The sequence below is a fragment of the Crotalus tigris genome, unplaced genomic scaffold, assembly GCF_016545835.1.
Source record: "Crotalus tigris isolate CLP2741 ecotype Arizona unplaced genomic scaffold, ASM1654583v1 scf7180000017950.1190679, whole genome shotgun sequence".
Classification (NCBI taxonomy): Eukaryota; Metazoa; Chordata; class Lepidosauria; order Squamata; family Viperidae; genus Crotalus; species Crotalus tigris.
Genome location: NW_024096740.1, coordinates 381,487 through 395,004, shown reverse-complemented (window position 1 = coordinate 395,004; position 13,518 = coordinate 381,487). Strand labels below are relative to the sequence as shown.

The following is a 13,518-nucleotide window of genomic DNA, read 5'->3' as shown; positions in this document are numbered from 1 at the left end:
GGTAGGCAACCTTGGCTCTTCTATGACTCGTGGACTTCAACTCCCAGAATTCCTGAGCCAGCCACGCTGAGGGGAAAGGGAGAGGTTTCCAAGCTGAGCCAGGCTGGCTCAGGAATTCTGGGAGTTGAGTCGTAAAAGAGCCAAGGTTGCCCACCCCTGGCATTGAGCATAATACAGGTGGTCCTCAAATGACAGCCATTTGCTTAGTCTCCATTTGAAATTAAAACGGCGCTGAAAAAAATCATTTACAACTGGTCCTCTCCCTTCCCTCACATTTTATGACTTGTGGACTTCAACTCCCAGAATTCCCCAGCCAGCATGGCTGCTAGGGCAGGGGTAGGCAACCTCGGGTCTTTTATGACTCGTGGACTTCAACTCCCAGAGTTCCTGAGCCAGCATGGCTCAGCATGGAAACCTCTCCCTTTCCCCTCAGCATGGCTGGCTCAGGAATTCTGGGAGTTGAAGTCCACGAGTCATAAAAGAGCCAAGGTGGCCTACCCCTGGCACTCGCATAAAGGTAGAGCTGGCAGCGCCAAGAAGAAATCCCACCGGTTAATGCTGGCTGGAGAGGAAAGGTTTCCAACGGAAGCAGAAGTGACTGGATTTGTTCTTCTTGATTGGGCCACGGGGCCCAGCAAGGGAGCAGCCTTCTCTGCCCTGACTTCCTGAGCTCGTCAAAAGGTAAGTAAGCGAATGGTGACGGGGGAATTGGGGAACCCAGCATGTTGGCCAGGCATGCCCAGTGCCTTGCTCAGAAGACCTGGCTGAACAAGATGGCAGGGTAATAGGTGAGTGCTGCAGCATCTTTGCGGTCAGTTGTACGGGTGAATGACTGTGCAGAGTTTGTAACTTTGAAATGGATTCGGATTTAGCTTTTGGGGTATATGTTGTAACTTCGAACATTCGTTAAATCGCCTGTAGTACCTCAAGGGTTACCTATCTTTCTTCGCTTGATTGGCGTCCCCTTTTTCCACATTGTCTTTTTCGTGGTTTCACACACATACAGCATATTCACCCACATACATACTGGTGTTGTTTTTTTGTTGGATCTGTGAATATAATCCTTAATAAAACCATTGTTCAAAATAACCAAGAGAACTGTTTTCAGGGCATGTTATTGTTTGTGTGTGGGTGTTTTTGAAAAACTTTTTAGCTGTGTGTATGGTGCCCTTTAAAACAGTCTCCATCTTGACTTTTGTGATTCCATCCTCCCTCGCTGGACACTTCTGATTTCTAGGGTTGAATTGAAAAAGGTGGATTTTGGAGGAACTTTAGGTTAAATATCTTGATTATTTGGATGGACCCCTGCTCTTAAGGGCCTCAATGAAAGATCGTATCTACACGTGCCTGACACACTTGTGATTAAAGGGACCACATCTTACTTAGGACATACACTGTAAGTCACAAGAAGTGTGACTTTGGTCAATATAATATTGTTCTTGCCTATCCCTGTCAATCCAAAATACCAAAAAAAAAAAATTAAGGTTAAGAGGACAGGAAATGTCTGCAGTCTTGGACCTAAGTCTACAGATAGAAACAGGCTAGCTGGCGATATGAACCACAGGAGCTTGCAAATATAGGAAGCAACCACTCCTTTCAGCAGGAATCTTTAGAAAACGGGAACTGGGGGTTAAGTAAAATTGCATGTCTTGCCAGGTGAAGGCAATACATGGAAAAGGGGAATTGGGCATGGGGTGGAGAGTAAACAAGGGAAATGTACAAGGGAACTAGGTATTCCGGAAAGGCTATGAACCTTGTGGTCTTTGTCACACGGGATTGTAAGGGAAGGCTTTGTGCTTCGGGAATAAATGCTGCAGAAACCGATTTTCGGGTGTGCCTACTTGCTAGCCACCCGCTCTTGCAAGAAAGTATTTTTCAATAAACAGCTTGCTCTTTCACCTAAAGACTGTTGTCAAATTCTTGGCTGAGGGTGTTTCTTACATGGCCCACCCCACAGGGTGGTTGTGAGGAATATAGGGGAAGGAAAGTATGTTGGATACATTCATTGCTTTGAGTAATTCGAGAATCAAATGCAGGCGGATTATAAATAATAAAAGTAAAAAAAATATAAAATTACTTTTACTCTGCAATCAGGCTTAGCAGCCTTTCCAGGCCTGTTTTCCCCTCTCAGCTGCTGAGCTGCAATGCCTGCATTGCCCCTATGAGAACAATCACCAGATCTGGGCTGCTCCCCCAAACTCTCCTCTTTCCTGTCCCGGGAGCTCTGGGGATTGGGAGATGGGCAACCCCAAAAGTCTGAGACTGCAGGAACCTCCTCCATCCCTCCTCCGCCATGCTCATGGTCTTAAGAGACCACCCACCCACCCAATTTAAATTCCCAGGACGAGAGTCATCATGCAGCCCCTGCACCAGCGGCTGTTACAGATCACAGTAAGAGGTGAAGGTATCTGAATTAAAAACTCGGAGCCTTCAATTAAATAGGAACCATCCAGTTGGGAGGAAAGATCAATAATAAAGTCTCGTTGTTGTTGTTGTTAATTGCGAAGTCGTGCCCGACCCATCGCGACCCCATGGACAACGTTCCTCCAGGTCTTCCTGTCCTCTACCATCTTCTGGAGTCCATTTAAGTTCACACCTACTGCTTCAGGGACTCCATCCAGCCACCTCATTCTCTGTCGTCCCCTTCTTCTCTTGCCCTCAATCTTTTCCAGCATTAGGCCCTTCTCCAGGGAGTCCTTCCTGCTCATTAGGTGGCCAAAGTATTTGAGTTTCAAAAAGTCTCGTAGCAGGTACCCAAAAAAGTCACTGCAACTTGCATCTCGTTACCGGCACATTATAAGGAGATCCTAAAAAAAAAAAAAAGCCCTAAAAAAGGCATCTCTTATTTTGGCATCTACCTAGCCTGACACAAGCCAGCACGCTGGAGTAGGAAGAGCTGCCGCGCTTCCAGCGAGCAGAGAGGGACGCTCTTCCCATGGGCAGAGGAAACCTCGACACCGGCGCCCATCGGAGGAGCAGAGGAAGTTTCGGAGCACGTGATCCTGGCTGGGAGGGGGGGGAAGGAGAAGAGGCTGACAAGAGGCGGGGCTACCAAGCGGAAGCGAAGCTCGAGAGGAGGGCAGAAGCCCCGCCCCCGCGTCTCCCCGCCCAACTCGCTGGATCGCCGCTTCTCTCCGTGTGTCTCGCTTCGCCCTGGGAGGATCGGCGCCGGATCCCTCGGCAGAGGCTTCTGGGTCTTACTTCGGGGAGGTCTGGCTGCTCCCCCTCCGGCCTTTGGGGCGCCCCTCCCGCCAGGAGAGCTTCCCCCCCCGCCAGGAGAAAGGTAGCTGCGGATCCGCCTCTTCGGCTTGCCGGGTTTTCCTTGGGGAGATTCGGCTCTGGCGTCGCCTGCAGGGAGCGGATCCCTCCCTTCCCTCTGGGGGGGCAAAGGGGGATCCCTCTCTCCCCGGGCTGGATCTGCCCCCTCCGAGGCTCTCCGGGTGGATCCGGGAAGGAGCTTTGTGGAAATTGCTCCAGATTACAGTGTTTCTCAACCTTGACAATTTTAAGGCACGTGGACTTCAACTCCCAGAATTCCACAGCCAGCAATGCTGGCTGTGGAATTCTGGGAGTTGAAGTCCACGTGCCTTAAAATTGTCAAGGTTGAGAAACATTGCTCCAGAAGGTCTCTCTGTGGTGGATCCGAGCAGGAGGTCTCTGAACATGCATATCCCTCAATTGTGGTCGAAAAAATGGAGTAAACGGAGCTTTAAAACATGTATAGAGATTCGCAATGGGATCTTAACGCAAACTGACCTCATTGCAACGGGGAGGGGAGGGTTTCGGGGGAAAGAAAAAGAAGTTTAAATTAGTTGCATTGAGCTCATGTTGCCTTATGCCTCTTTCTTTGTTCTCTGTCTAAAAGGCGAAAAACAAAATCCTTTGTTGTTATGCTATTCTTTATTTTGCTTCAGTTTTTAAAACGTGGGTAGAATTTCTAAACTTTGTATTTTCCTAGCTGTTGGCAGAAATTCTTGCTCGCTGAATAACACCAAACAGCAAGTTGAAATTAAATAGAGATTTATTGGATACAACGGTTTGCAAAGCATGGTGGACTCCAAATAAATATTTGAGCCACACCTTGTTACAGTAAAAACACACATTTTATACACTCTATCACAGTGGTTCTCAACCTTTCTAATGCCGCGACCCCATAATACAATTCCCCATGTTGTGGTGACCCCCAACCACTTACACATCACTGGGTGCCAGGGGTGTGGCCAAAGAAAAGGGGAAAAAAATGGCGGACAGCCTCGTTTGGCGACCCCTATGAAATGGTCGTTCGACCCCAAATGGGGTCCCGACCCACAGGTTGAGAACCACTGCTCTATCAGGATGAAGCCTTCCTCTGTGGCTTCATTGGCTGAGCTTTAGAGGTTACAATCTTATCAGGATTGCCTAAACAAAATACATTATCTCTGCCCCTTACTATTTTGCTTCTCCTATTCCCTTATATGTACTTTACCACGAACCAGAAAATCCTACAGCTTAGTGTGGAAATCCTATAACTTAACATGTAGAAATCTTACAGCCTACGTGTAGAAATCTTACAGCCTACATGTCACTTAACTTCATTTATATTCTAAAATTTTATTCCTCACATAGTTTTTCTCAGAAGATGCTTTGACAGTAGTGGTGAACCTATGGCACGGGTGCCAGAGGCAGCACTCAGAGCCCTCTCCGTGGGCATGCACATCGTTGCCCCAGTCCTAGGCCTTCAGCTGGGTTTTATAAAACCTTTTTGCTTTAGGTCTCCGCCGCCGTGTGAAAAAAAAAAAAGGTTCAATCAGTCAATTTCAACTTCTCGTGGGAAAAAAAAAGATCTTGCAAAGTTGGAATTGATTGATTAAACTTTTTAGTCCCACCCAGTCTGCCGTTACCACCGCAGCCACGCCCAGCCAATGGGCCACGTCCACCCAATGGGCCTTACCCACCCGGCACCCGACAATGCATAAGTGGGTTTTGGGTTGCAGTTTGGGCACTCGGTCTCTAAAAGGTTTGCCATCACTGCGCTATGATGTCGCATCCCCTTCTTGGTGGATGTTTTACAAAGGAGGTTTTAAGGCTGGTCTTGTAAGCAGGTTAAGAAAAAACAAACCGATGGCAAAAAGGCTGCTTTTCCTAATTGTACATATTTTTGAAACACCTGTCTGGAAGAAAGACCAGCCCTTTTCCCACATGCTCTGCCCCATGTGATCTCTCTCATCTGTCTTCGAGTTTTGGGGCTGTTCTTGTGAGTAGATAATAAAAGAAGCTGATGGCTAAAAGGCTGCCTTTCACAATTGTAAATATTTCTCAAAACGCCTACCTGGAATGTTTATAGCCTTCAAGCCTCCCAAAAGAGCGGGGAAACTGCTCTGCCCCATCTGATCTCTCTCTCTTATCTTCCTTTGAGTTTTCCTACTCACAACTCTGCATCGGTCCCTGTTGGACTTCATCTTGCTGTTTCTTCCATTTTGGCCCATCGAGATCTTGAATCAGGATTCTATCCCCATCATTTTGTATCAATAACAAATAATCCTATTTTCTCTTCCCAACTCCAGGTCATTTATAGATTATGTTCAGCATTACTGTCGGCATCTGAGCCCTTTTCCTTTCTCTTTGCAAGACACCAGTGAGGATGTGGACGTTAGCTCCGCAGAGGAGAAAGAACGTTCTTGGATCGAGACCCACAAATCTTTGGCCAGGACTCCATTCTAGAGAATGTGGAAATCGTGGTCCAGTTGGAGAAGCAGCTTCCTGCACAAAGGGCCAATTGATTAAGGCGAAATCAAACTGATCAGCAGTGAGGGTCATTCCTGGCCTTGAGTCAGAGGGTGTAATAGGTGACCTAGAGGCCTCTTAGCTGCAGTGATAACGGTGAGTAAACAAATGTCAATTAACTCTTGGTTTGGAGAGTAATCATTTATTTTTAAATTGTTTATTTGAGAAAACAGCAAGGTAGAAAAATTGAGTTTTGTCCCAAGATGCTGGATGAAGGCATAACGTAGTTCTGTTAAAGACCACATGTTGAGTGCTCTTGGTCAGCGAGTTCTGAATCCATCTAGTGATGCTGTCTATCCAGCATTTTTTTATCTTATGAAGAAGTGGTTTCTGGCCTACTTGGTCACACGCCTTACTGAAGTCAAGGTATAATATTGATGAGCCGAGGTGGCGCAGCAGTTAGAGTGCAGTACTGCAGGCCACTTTAGCTGACTGTGTTCAGCAGGTCAGCGGTTCAAATCTCACCGGCTCAAGGTTGACTCAGCCTTCCATCCTTCCGGGGTAGGTAAAATGAGGACCCAGATTGTTGGGGGCATATATATATATATATATATATGTGTGTGTGTGTGTTTGAGAAAATTAAAAATATGAACCCTGTCGCGGGTATTTGTATATAGGTCTTTGGTTGTTCGGGTCCCGCGTAAAATTGGAAGTGTGGCAACGTTTCGACGAAGAGTCAAATGATTAAAAAGCTAGCCTGAAGATGACCTTCGTCGAAACGTCGCCAAGACACTTCCAATTTTACGTGGGAGAAAACCCGAACAACCCAAGACCTATATATATATATATATATATATATATATATATATATATATATATATATATATATATATATGGTGCTTGCACTTAAAGCGGTATATAAGTCTCATAAATAAATAAATAAATAAATAAATATGCCTTCAGAGTTACGCTGTTCACTATTTTAGTCACTTTGTCAAAGAATACAGTAAGTTTTGTCTGGCGCGATCTGCTTTTGGAAGACCCATGTTGGCTTCTGCTAAGAGCTTTGCTGGATTCTAAATGTTCACAGATTCCTTGCTTGATTATTTTTTCCAGGATCTTTCCATGTATTGATGTCAGGCTCATTGGTCTATAATTTTCCGCATCCATTTCCCCCCTTTTTGTAGTATCTTATAAAATCTATAAAATGGGTCGCAAAGAAATGAGGATCAAGACATCATGATGTAAAAAAATCAGAAAAAGAAAGAAAAGGGAATAAGAAATGGATCGCTTACCCCAGGGTTTCCCAGCCCCCAGTCTGTTGGCTGGCAGAGGCCACAGGATGCCAGAAACTGGGCCGCACAAACAAGCAAAGCCCTGTCTGCGGGATGCAGGAAGCACACAAAACCGTACCCCACTGGGCCACGGAATAACCTCTGTCCACAGTACTGGTCCATGGTGCCTCTTCTTTTCCTTATGCAATGCCTTAATTTTGGGGGATTCCCTCTAGGTACTCCTCTTATTATGACCACAATTCAGTCCAGAATCTCAGCCTCTGAGAGAAGCTTTCATTAAGTGAGATATCCTATGACCACTTTACTCAACGACTGCAATCCTGCATTCATTTTTGTGGTTGTTAAGCTATTTCACAAGTAGACAAAGTTCCAGATAAGGGTTGAAGTTCCAGATAAGGGTTGTCTGAAGTGAGCAGTAGAGGCCCTGTGAGTCCTGGCACAGGCCACGTGTGACTTGAGGGGGTCCTGGAGAAGCTTGGAGATGTTTTGGGACACGTTGTTTAGCAACAGTATGAAACATGCGGCTTGGAGAATGGCCCAAGGTTGCCGAGGCCTCCAGTCTGGGGATTAAGCCCCCGTTTCTCAGTGACGGGGTAGTGCTGGGCTGAAGTCCAGGCCTGGAGCTGGCTGAACCTGCTGAAGGCCCCAGGCTTCCATTTAAGGCCCAGCTCCAGCATTGTTGTCAATCAGGTCTTCTTTGCATGCCCAAGCCTGGGGGGGTCAGGCTTCCAGGAATGGCTGCACCTTTGAATCCCACTTCAATAGCCCCCCAATTCATGGGTGGCATATGCCTCATCTCCAGGCCATCCCCAGCCCTTAGAAACCCTCACAGTGATTGGCTGGCCTCCCTCCCTCCACTTAACAACGCTCAGGATCACTTTATGATCCCAACCAGGACTGTGGGATTACGTTTGGGGAGTGAAGTGGCCACGTGGCCTCTCACTTGACTGCCGCTTCACTGAACAACCAAGATTGCAGCCCCAATTGTATTCATAAATTGAGGACTACCTCTAGCTTCAGAGCTTCTGTTTCACTTTGTCGTAGGACAAGAACCAAGGAGGAGGGAAGGGTAGAGACAATGAACAGCAGGAAGGGGTTGCATCTGAGAGATGTGGGGGGACAAAATCAATGGAGATTTTCTCTGGGGTGTACTGAAGAGGGTCAGACTGGAAGACCTCCATGGTCCTTTTCACGATGAGTAGCCTGTGATTGTCTACCTTTCTCAAAAGGAAATATTATTCTTCATTTCTATTTTTTTTAACAGAAATAAAATATTGTTTCCAAAGATTTATCTGCAAGCTAACAATCAACAGAAATACAGGATGGAGCCTGGGAAACTCTCGGATCCCCCGTCAGACACAAGCAGCACTCCGGAAAACCACAAAAGAATCCATGAATGCTCAGAGTGTGGGATGTCCTTTGCTCGCAGATCCCTCCTTTTGACCCACAGGAAGGTCCATGTGGGAAGCGGATCCAGTCAAGGTTTGGAGGATGAGAAATCCTTCTCTGGAAAAGATCCCAAAGATCCCAAAAGCCCCGCCAGATTAAAACCCCATAAATGTGAGGAATGTGATTTATGCTTTGGTCAAAAGTCAGACCTTCTTAGACATCAGAAAATCCACACTGGAGAGAAACCTGATCAGTGTCTGAAATGTGGTAAATTTTTCCGTGACAAAGCCACCCTCAGAATCCACGAGAGAATTCACACAGGGGAGAAACCTTACAAATGTTGGGAATGTGGGAAGAGCTTTTCTTGGAATTCATATCTTTGGCGCCATGAGAAAATTCATGCAGGAATAAAACCTTACAAATGCTTTGAGTGTGGGAAATGTTTCACCCAGAGTTCAGGTCTTCGGACTCATGAGAAAACACACAGAGGGGAGAAAAACGAAAAGTGCCTCGAATGCGGAAAATGTTTTTCCACGAAATCAAACCTGGTCCGACATCAGCGAGTTCACACTGGAGAGAGACCCTTTGAATGCCCAGAATGTGAGAGACGATTTATGTTTCATTCTCCGTTTCGGAGGCACCAGAAGGAGCACAAAAGGGAGAAACCCTATAATTGTGGGGAATGTGGGAAAGATTTTCTTACACAAAGAGAGCTTCATATTCATGAGAGAATACACACAGGGGAGAAGCCATACAGATGTATGGAGTGCGGTAGATGCTTTTCCCAAAAACAAAACCTTGGAAGCCATCAGAGGGTCCACACAGGAGAGAAGCCGTACAGATGCCTAGAATGTGGGAAATGTTTTGGACACCAGGGGAACCTTTGGAGCCATCATAAAACCCACAGAGGGGAGAAGCCATATCAATGCAACGAATGTGGAAGATTTTATAGCACCGCATCAGCCCTTAAAATCCATATAAAAATTCACACGGGGGAGAAAAGCTACAAATGTTTAGACTGTGGGAGAGCATTTGCTCGGTCATCTACCCTCAGAAGCCACAGCCGAATCCACACAGGAGAGAAGCCCCATAAATGCTCGGAGTGCGATAAATGCTTTTCCCGGAAATTTACTCTCTTGAAGCATCAGCGAATCCACACGGGAGAAAAACCATATAAATGTCTGGAATGCGGGAAATATTTTGCCCAACCTTCAGCACTTTGCACGCACACCAGAACTCACACAGGAGAGAGGCCTCACAAGTGTGCAGAGTGTTAGAAAAACTCTCCATTGTAAATCGAAGCTTAAAAGGCATCAGGAAGTCCATAGCAGAGATAAATCTCCTCAGTCGTGAACAATGCGGGAAACATTTTTTTTTAAACTCACACCTTACCGTTCATCATGAACTTCACACAGTCACAGAGGGGAAATCGTACAATTGTTTGCTGTGGGGAAAATGTTTTTCTAGTCACATAACCTTGCATACAATCAGGGAGTAGATAATAAAGCAAAAGGGCATTAAGTGTTGGGAGTGCAAGGAGGTTTGGCTGACAAAAGTGCAGGACTAGTAACTTACCAGAACGATGACACAAGAGAAAAGACTTCTCTTGTGTCGGAAAGAGTATTAGGAAAGGTAGATTAAGTTTTGCAGAGTGCTGCTAGTCCTCAACTTATGGTGGAAATGGGAACAGATTTGTGGTTGTAACTTTATACAGTCATCCGTCGAGGCACCCATATGATTGGATATGATTTTACGACATTTGTGTGGTCATTAAACAAGTCACTGCAATCTTAAGTCAATGTATTCTTTCAAGTTTGCATTTTCTGCAGAAAACTGACAAAAATGTTGCACGTTGTGATCTTGTGGCTGCAAGATCATGGAACTGGTCATAAAAGGGAGCCAGTTGCCAAGTGCCCATAATTTATTCTCACAACCATGGGAACAGGGGCAAAATGTTACAGTGGCCAGAATTGCTTTATGGGCGGTCGACACTTGTCACAATTTTGAATAGTTCAGTGACGTCATAAGTCAAGGATTGCCTGTAATGAAACCTGGCTAAACCCTGGAGGATTAGCAAAAGGGGGTCATTGTATAAATGCTTGGAATATTGCAAAATACTGACTTCGCTGAGACCTCGGGGGCCCCCAAAGAATCCACAAAAAAGGAAATTGTGCATTTGGTGTGTGAGAAATATTTTCCTGGAGTGTCTACCTGGGTCTGCAGGTAAAAATGCCCTGAAGAGAAACCCTCCAGGTGCTCGGACTACTGGACACTCTTTCCAGGTGACAAACCACACCAGAGCTTTGTATGCGGAAAATCCGTCTATTTGAAATGAGACAATTATTTTCATACATTTGTGAGCCCCCACAGAAAGGAGTCCCGGAAACGTTTTGCAGAAGAGAAAACATTTTATCCTGAAATCTTTTCAAAAAACAGACAGCCATTCATAATTGTGGTAAAGTCAGAAAAAGGTTCCCTGGCCTGGATGTTATTTAAAAAATCATCTGATTTAGAGGGGGGAAATATCCTGCAGATGCCACTTAATACTCAGGCTAGTTTTTGCTCCCTTATCCACCCTCGATCTTCACAGTGGAAGAGACACCCCCCCCCCCAAGAGGTCTGGGTCGTCACCTCCTTTAGGATTGCAAAGTAAAACTTTTTAAGGTTTCTTGGAAGTTTTGTTTCCACAGGAAGTCCACAGTCTTCTGGAGTGGTATTGTTTTAAACCAGTGGTTCTCAACCTTTTTAATGCCGTGACCCCCCAACCGGTCGTAAGTCGAAGACTACTCAACCGGTCGTAAGTCGAGGACTACTCAACTGGTGCAGCACCGTTTGCAGAATGGGACTTTTGGCGGGCTCAGCAGGGCAGAGACCGCCTGGACAATTCCTATTGGCTTTTGAAAGCCAATAGAATTAGACTCTATTCAAGAGAGTCTATTCTATTGGCTTTCAAAAGCCAATAATAAAAGGGAGTAGCACAGCTAAGGAAAAGGGGGAAAAAATGGTGGACTGCGTTGTTTGGCAACCCCCGTGAAATGGTCGTTTGACCCCAAATGGGGTCCTGACCCACAGATTGAGAACCACTGTTTGAAACGTTTGAAGGCATTGAAAGCCTTAAGAAAAGGATTTGCACTGTCCTGCATCATGTTTTTAATATCCCTGGAGTGCCCTTTTCCTCACTGATCACCCCAGATTTCCCACCCTCTGAACACCCGTGTGGTTTGTCTCCCTGAAAGAGAGTCCCAAAGTTCCTACATCGCTCCGGTTTCTCTTGCGGGAATTTTTACCTGGGCAAGAAAGAAAACACGAGGGGCTCCAAGGAGGAGGTGAAATCAAGTCTTGGTGATTTAACCAAAGATGTTATCACATCAGTTTTGTTTTCATTTTTGGATACAAGGGGTTACTACAGATAATGTTTAATAATTTTCAATTTTATTACTATTGTTTTGTAATGTTTAATTGTTATGGGGGGGTAGAGTAAATGGAATGTGTGATTATTTATATCCTTAGCTATTTTTCTTCCTTGTTCATCAATAGGGAGAACAACGATCCAGAGGTAAGTTTGTAAAAAATGAGATACGCTATAGAATGAAGATGCATCTGATGGTAATTCAAAAGAGAATGATAAAATTGCACACTCGGGATTAATTGGAACACAGATTGCTGAACAATATAATGTAGGTCATGAGAAGTGTAACTTTGAATTGTGTGATATTCAGTTTAGTGTGAATTATAAATCCATACCAGGTTGCCTTTCATGTGACCCAAAATTCAATTATTGTCAGGTTAGTGTGTGTGCAATTAAGGCTCCTGTATGTACTGTTGTGGTTTTAACCATACATTTAAATTCTTTTATGGATATTTTTGTTATTCTATTGTGATATTTATTATTCATATGCCATATAACATTGTTTTTCTTCCCTATTTCTATAAGTCTGGAACCAATTACTCCATTTTCCATAGAGATGCCACTTCAAATAGTCTAAATGTAATGTGATGTTTTGTGGGGTTTATTAACCACGCTAACAGAGACCTACCTTAATTCCTCCTTCGCCCTTAATTAACTTTGGTTAATTCTCTTCTCCTCTGTCTCCATGAAATAGCATCTAGGTTTTCCTAGCTGTTTTGCTTTGGAAGTGGTCTTTTCCCTCTTGATCCCATAGAAACATCCTTTATGACATAGTTGCTGATCTGCCCGACTCCTATTGGCTACTTCAGGGGCCTTCTGGCATCTTCCCTCCCCCTCCAAGCACAGGGCGGGGCCCCGTGAGCACCTTGATCCAGACACCTGGTTCTCCAGAGGCGCCTGGTTCCCTGATGCTTCTCAGGTCTTATGGAGGCTCTTTCCCTTTATGGATTTAAGGCTCTTTGGGAAGAAGATCCAGTCCTGGGCTACACGGAAGGTCAACGGATACTGGAAAAAAAGAGCCAGTTCTGCCAGGTTTCACGCTGCTAATTCCTCCACTCCCCCGTGTGCATTTGTGAGCATTCACCTCCTTCTGCCCACAAAGGGGGTTTCATTATTCCTGGTCCCTCCTGTGGGGGTCTCTGCCCTCTTCTCTTCACAGCTCAAGGGAAAACGGCTGAGCTTGGATCGGCCCCCCATTTCAGCCAAGAGCTCGGGCACAGCTGGAGAGAGACACACACAGCCATAGAAATTCAGGACAGGCAGCCATCAGCCTGTGACCATTTGAAGTTACAACAGACCCCCCCCCAGTCACAAAAGTTACTTTTTGACCCGGATCCATAATGGTAGCCTCCATTATGGTTGTAAGTCGAGGACCACCTCAACACTATTTATTTATCATAAAATTTAGACCCCATCCACCTCAGTCACAAAGTAATTGATTTGCCTTGTTCAGAAAACATTTATCCATCCATTTCTCCACCCCTCCTGTAAAACACGTGAGGCGGGGATGCATGACAATAGAACCAAAACCAACAGAATGGGTGCCTGACACACACAGACTCACGCACTCAAAGTACCCAATCTCCAAATCCTCCAGGCCCACCTTTGCTCTGTCCGAAGACCTGGGGGAAAAACAGTCCTCTACACTTTCCAGAAGGCTAGAAGGGTGGGGCTCCTGCAGGGTCCCCCAAGAAAGGGTCTTCCACAGGGCAGGTACTACAG

At 45.5% G+C, this 13,518-nt stretch overlaps 1 protein-coding gene across 2 annotated transcripts; it reads left to right on the top strand.

Moving 5' to 3' along the window:
• Window positions 1–2,930: 2,930 nt before the first annotated feature.
• Window positions 2,931–11,204, top strand: LOC120308800 (zinc finger protein 664-like). Of its 2 annotated transcripts, none has more exons than XM_039345307.1 (3): window positions 2,931–3,283; window positions 5,609–5,859; window positions 8,263–11,204. In XM_039345307.1, the coding sequence occupies exon 3, from the start codon at window positions 8,321–8,323 to the stop codon at window positions 9,662–9,664; it is 1,344 nt and encodes a 447-aa protein (XP_039201241.1). In that variant the 5' UTR covers window positions 2,931–3,283; window positions 5,609–5,859; window positions 8,263–8,320; the 3' UTR covers window positions 9,665–11,204. The 2 variants fall into 2 exon arrangements, with proteins under 2 accessions (XP_039201241.1, XP_039201240.1); XM_039345306.1 differs by having other exon boundaries at window positions 5,544–5,859.
• Window positions 11,205–13,518: the final 2,314 nt, after the last annotated feature.

Excerpts from the sequence above, each read along its gene's own strand:
- LOC120308800 (XM_039345307.1), top strand. The coding sequence starts at position 8,321 with ATGGAGCCTGGGAAACTCTCGGATCCCCCGTCAGACACAAGCAGCACT.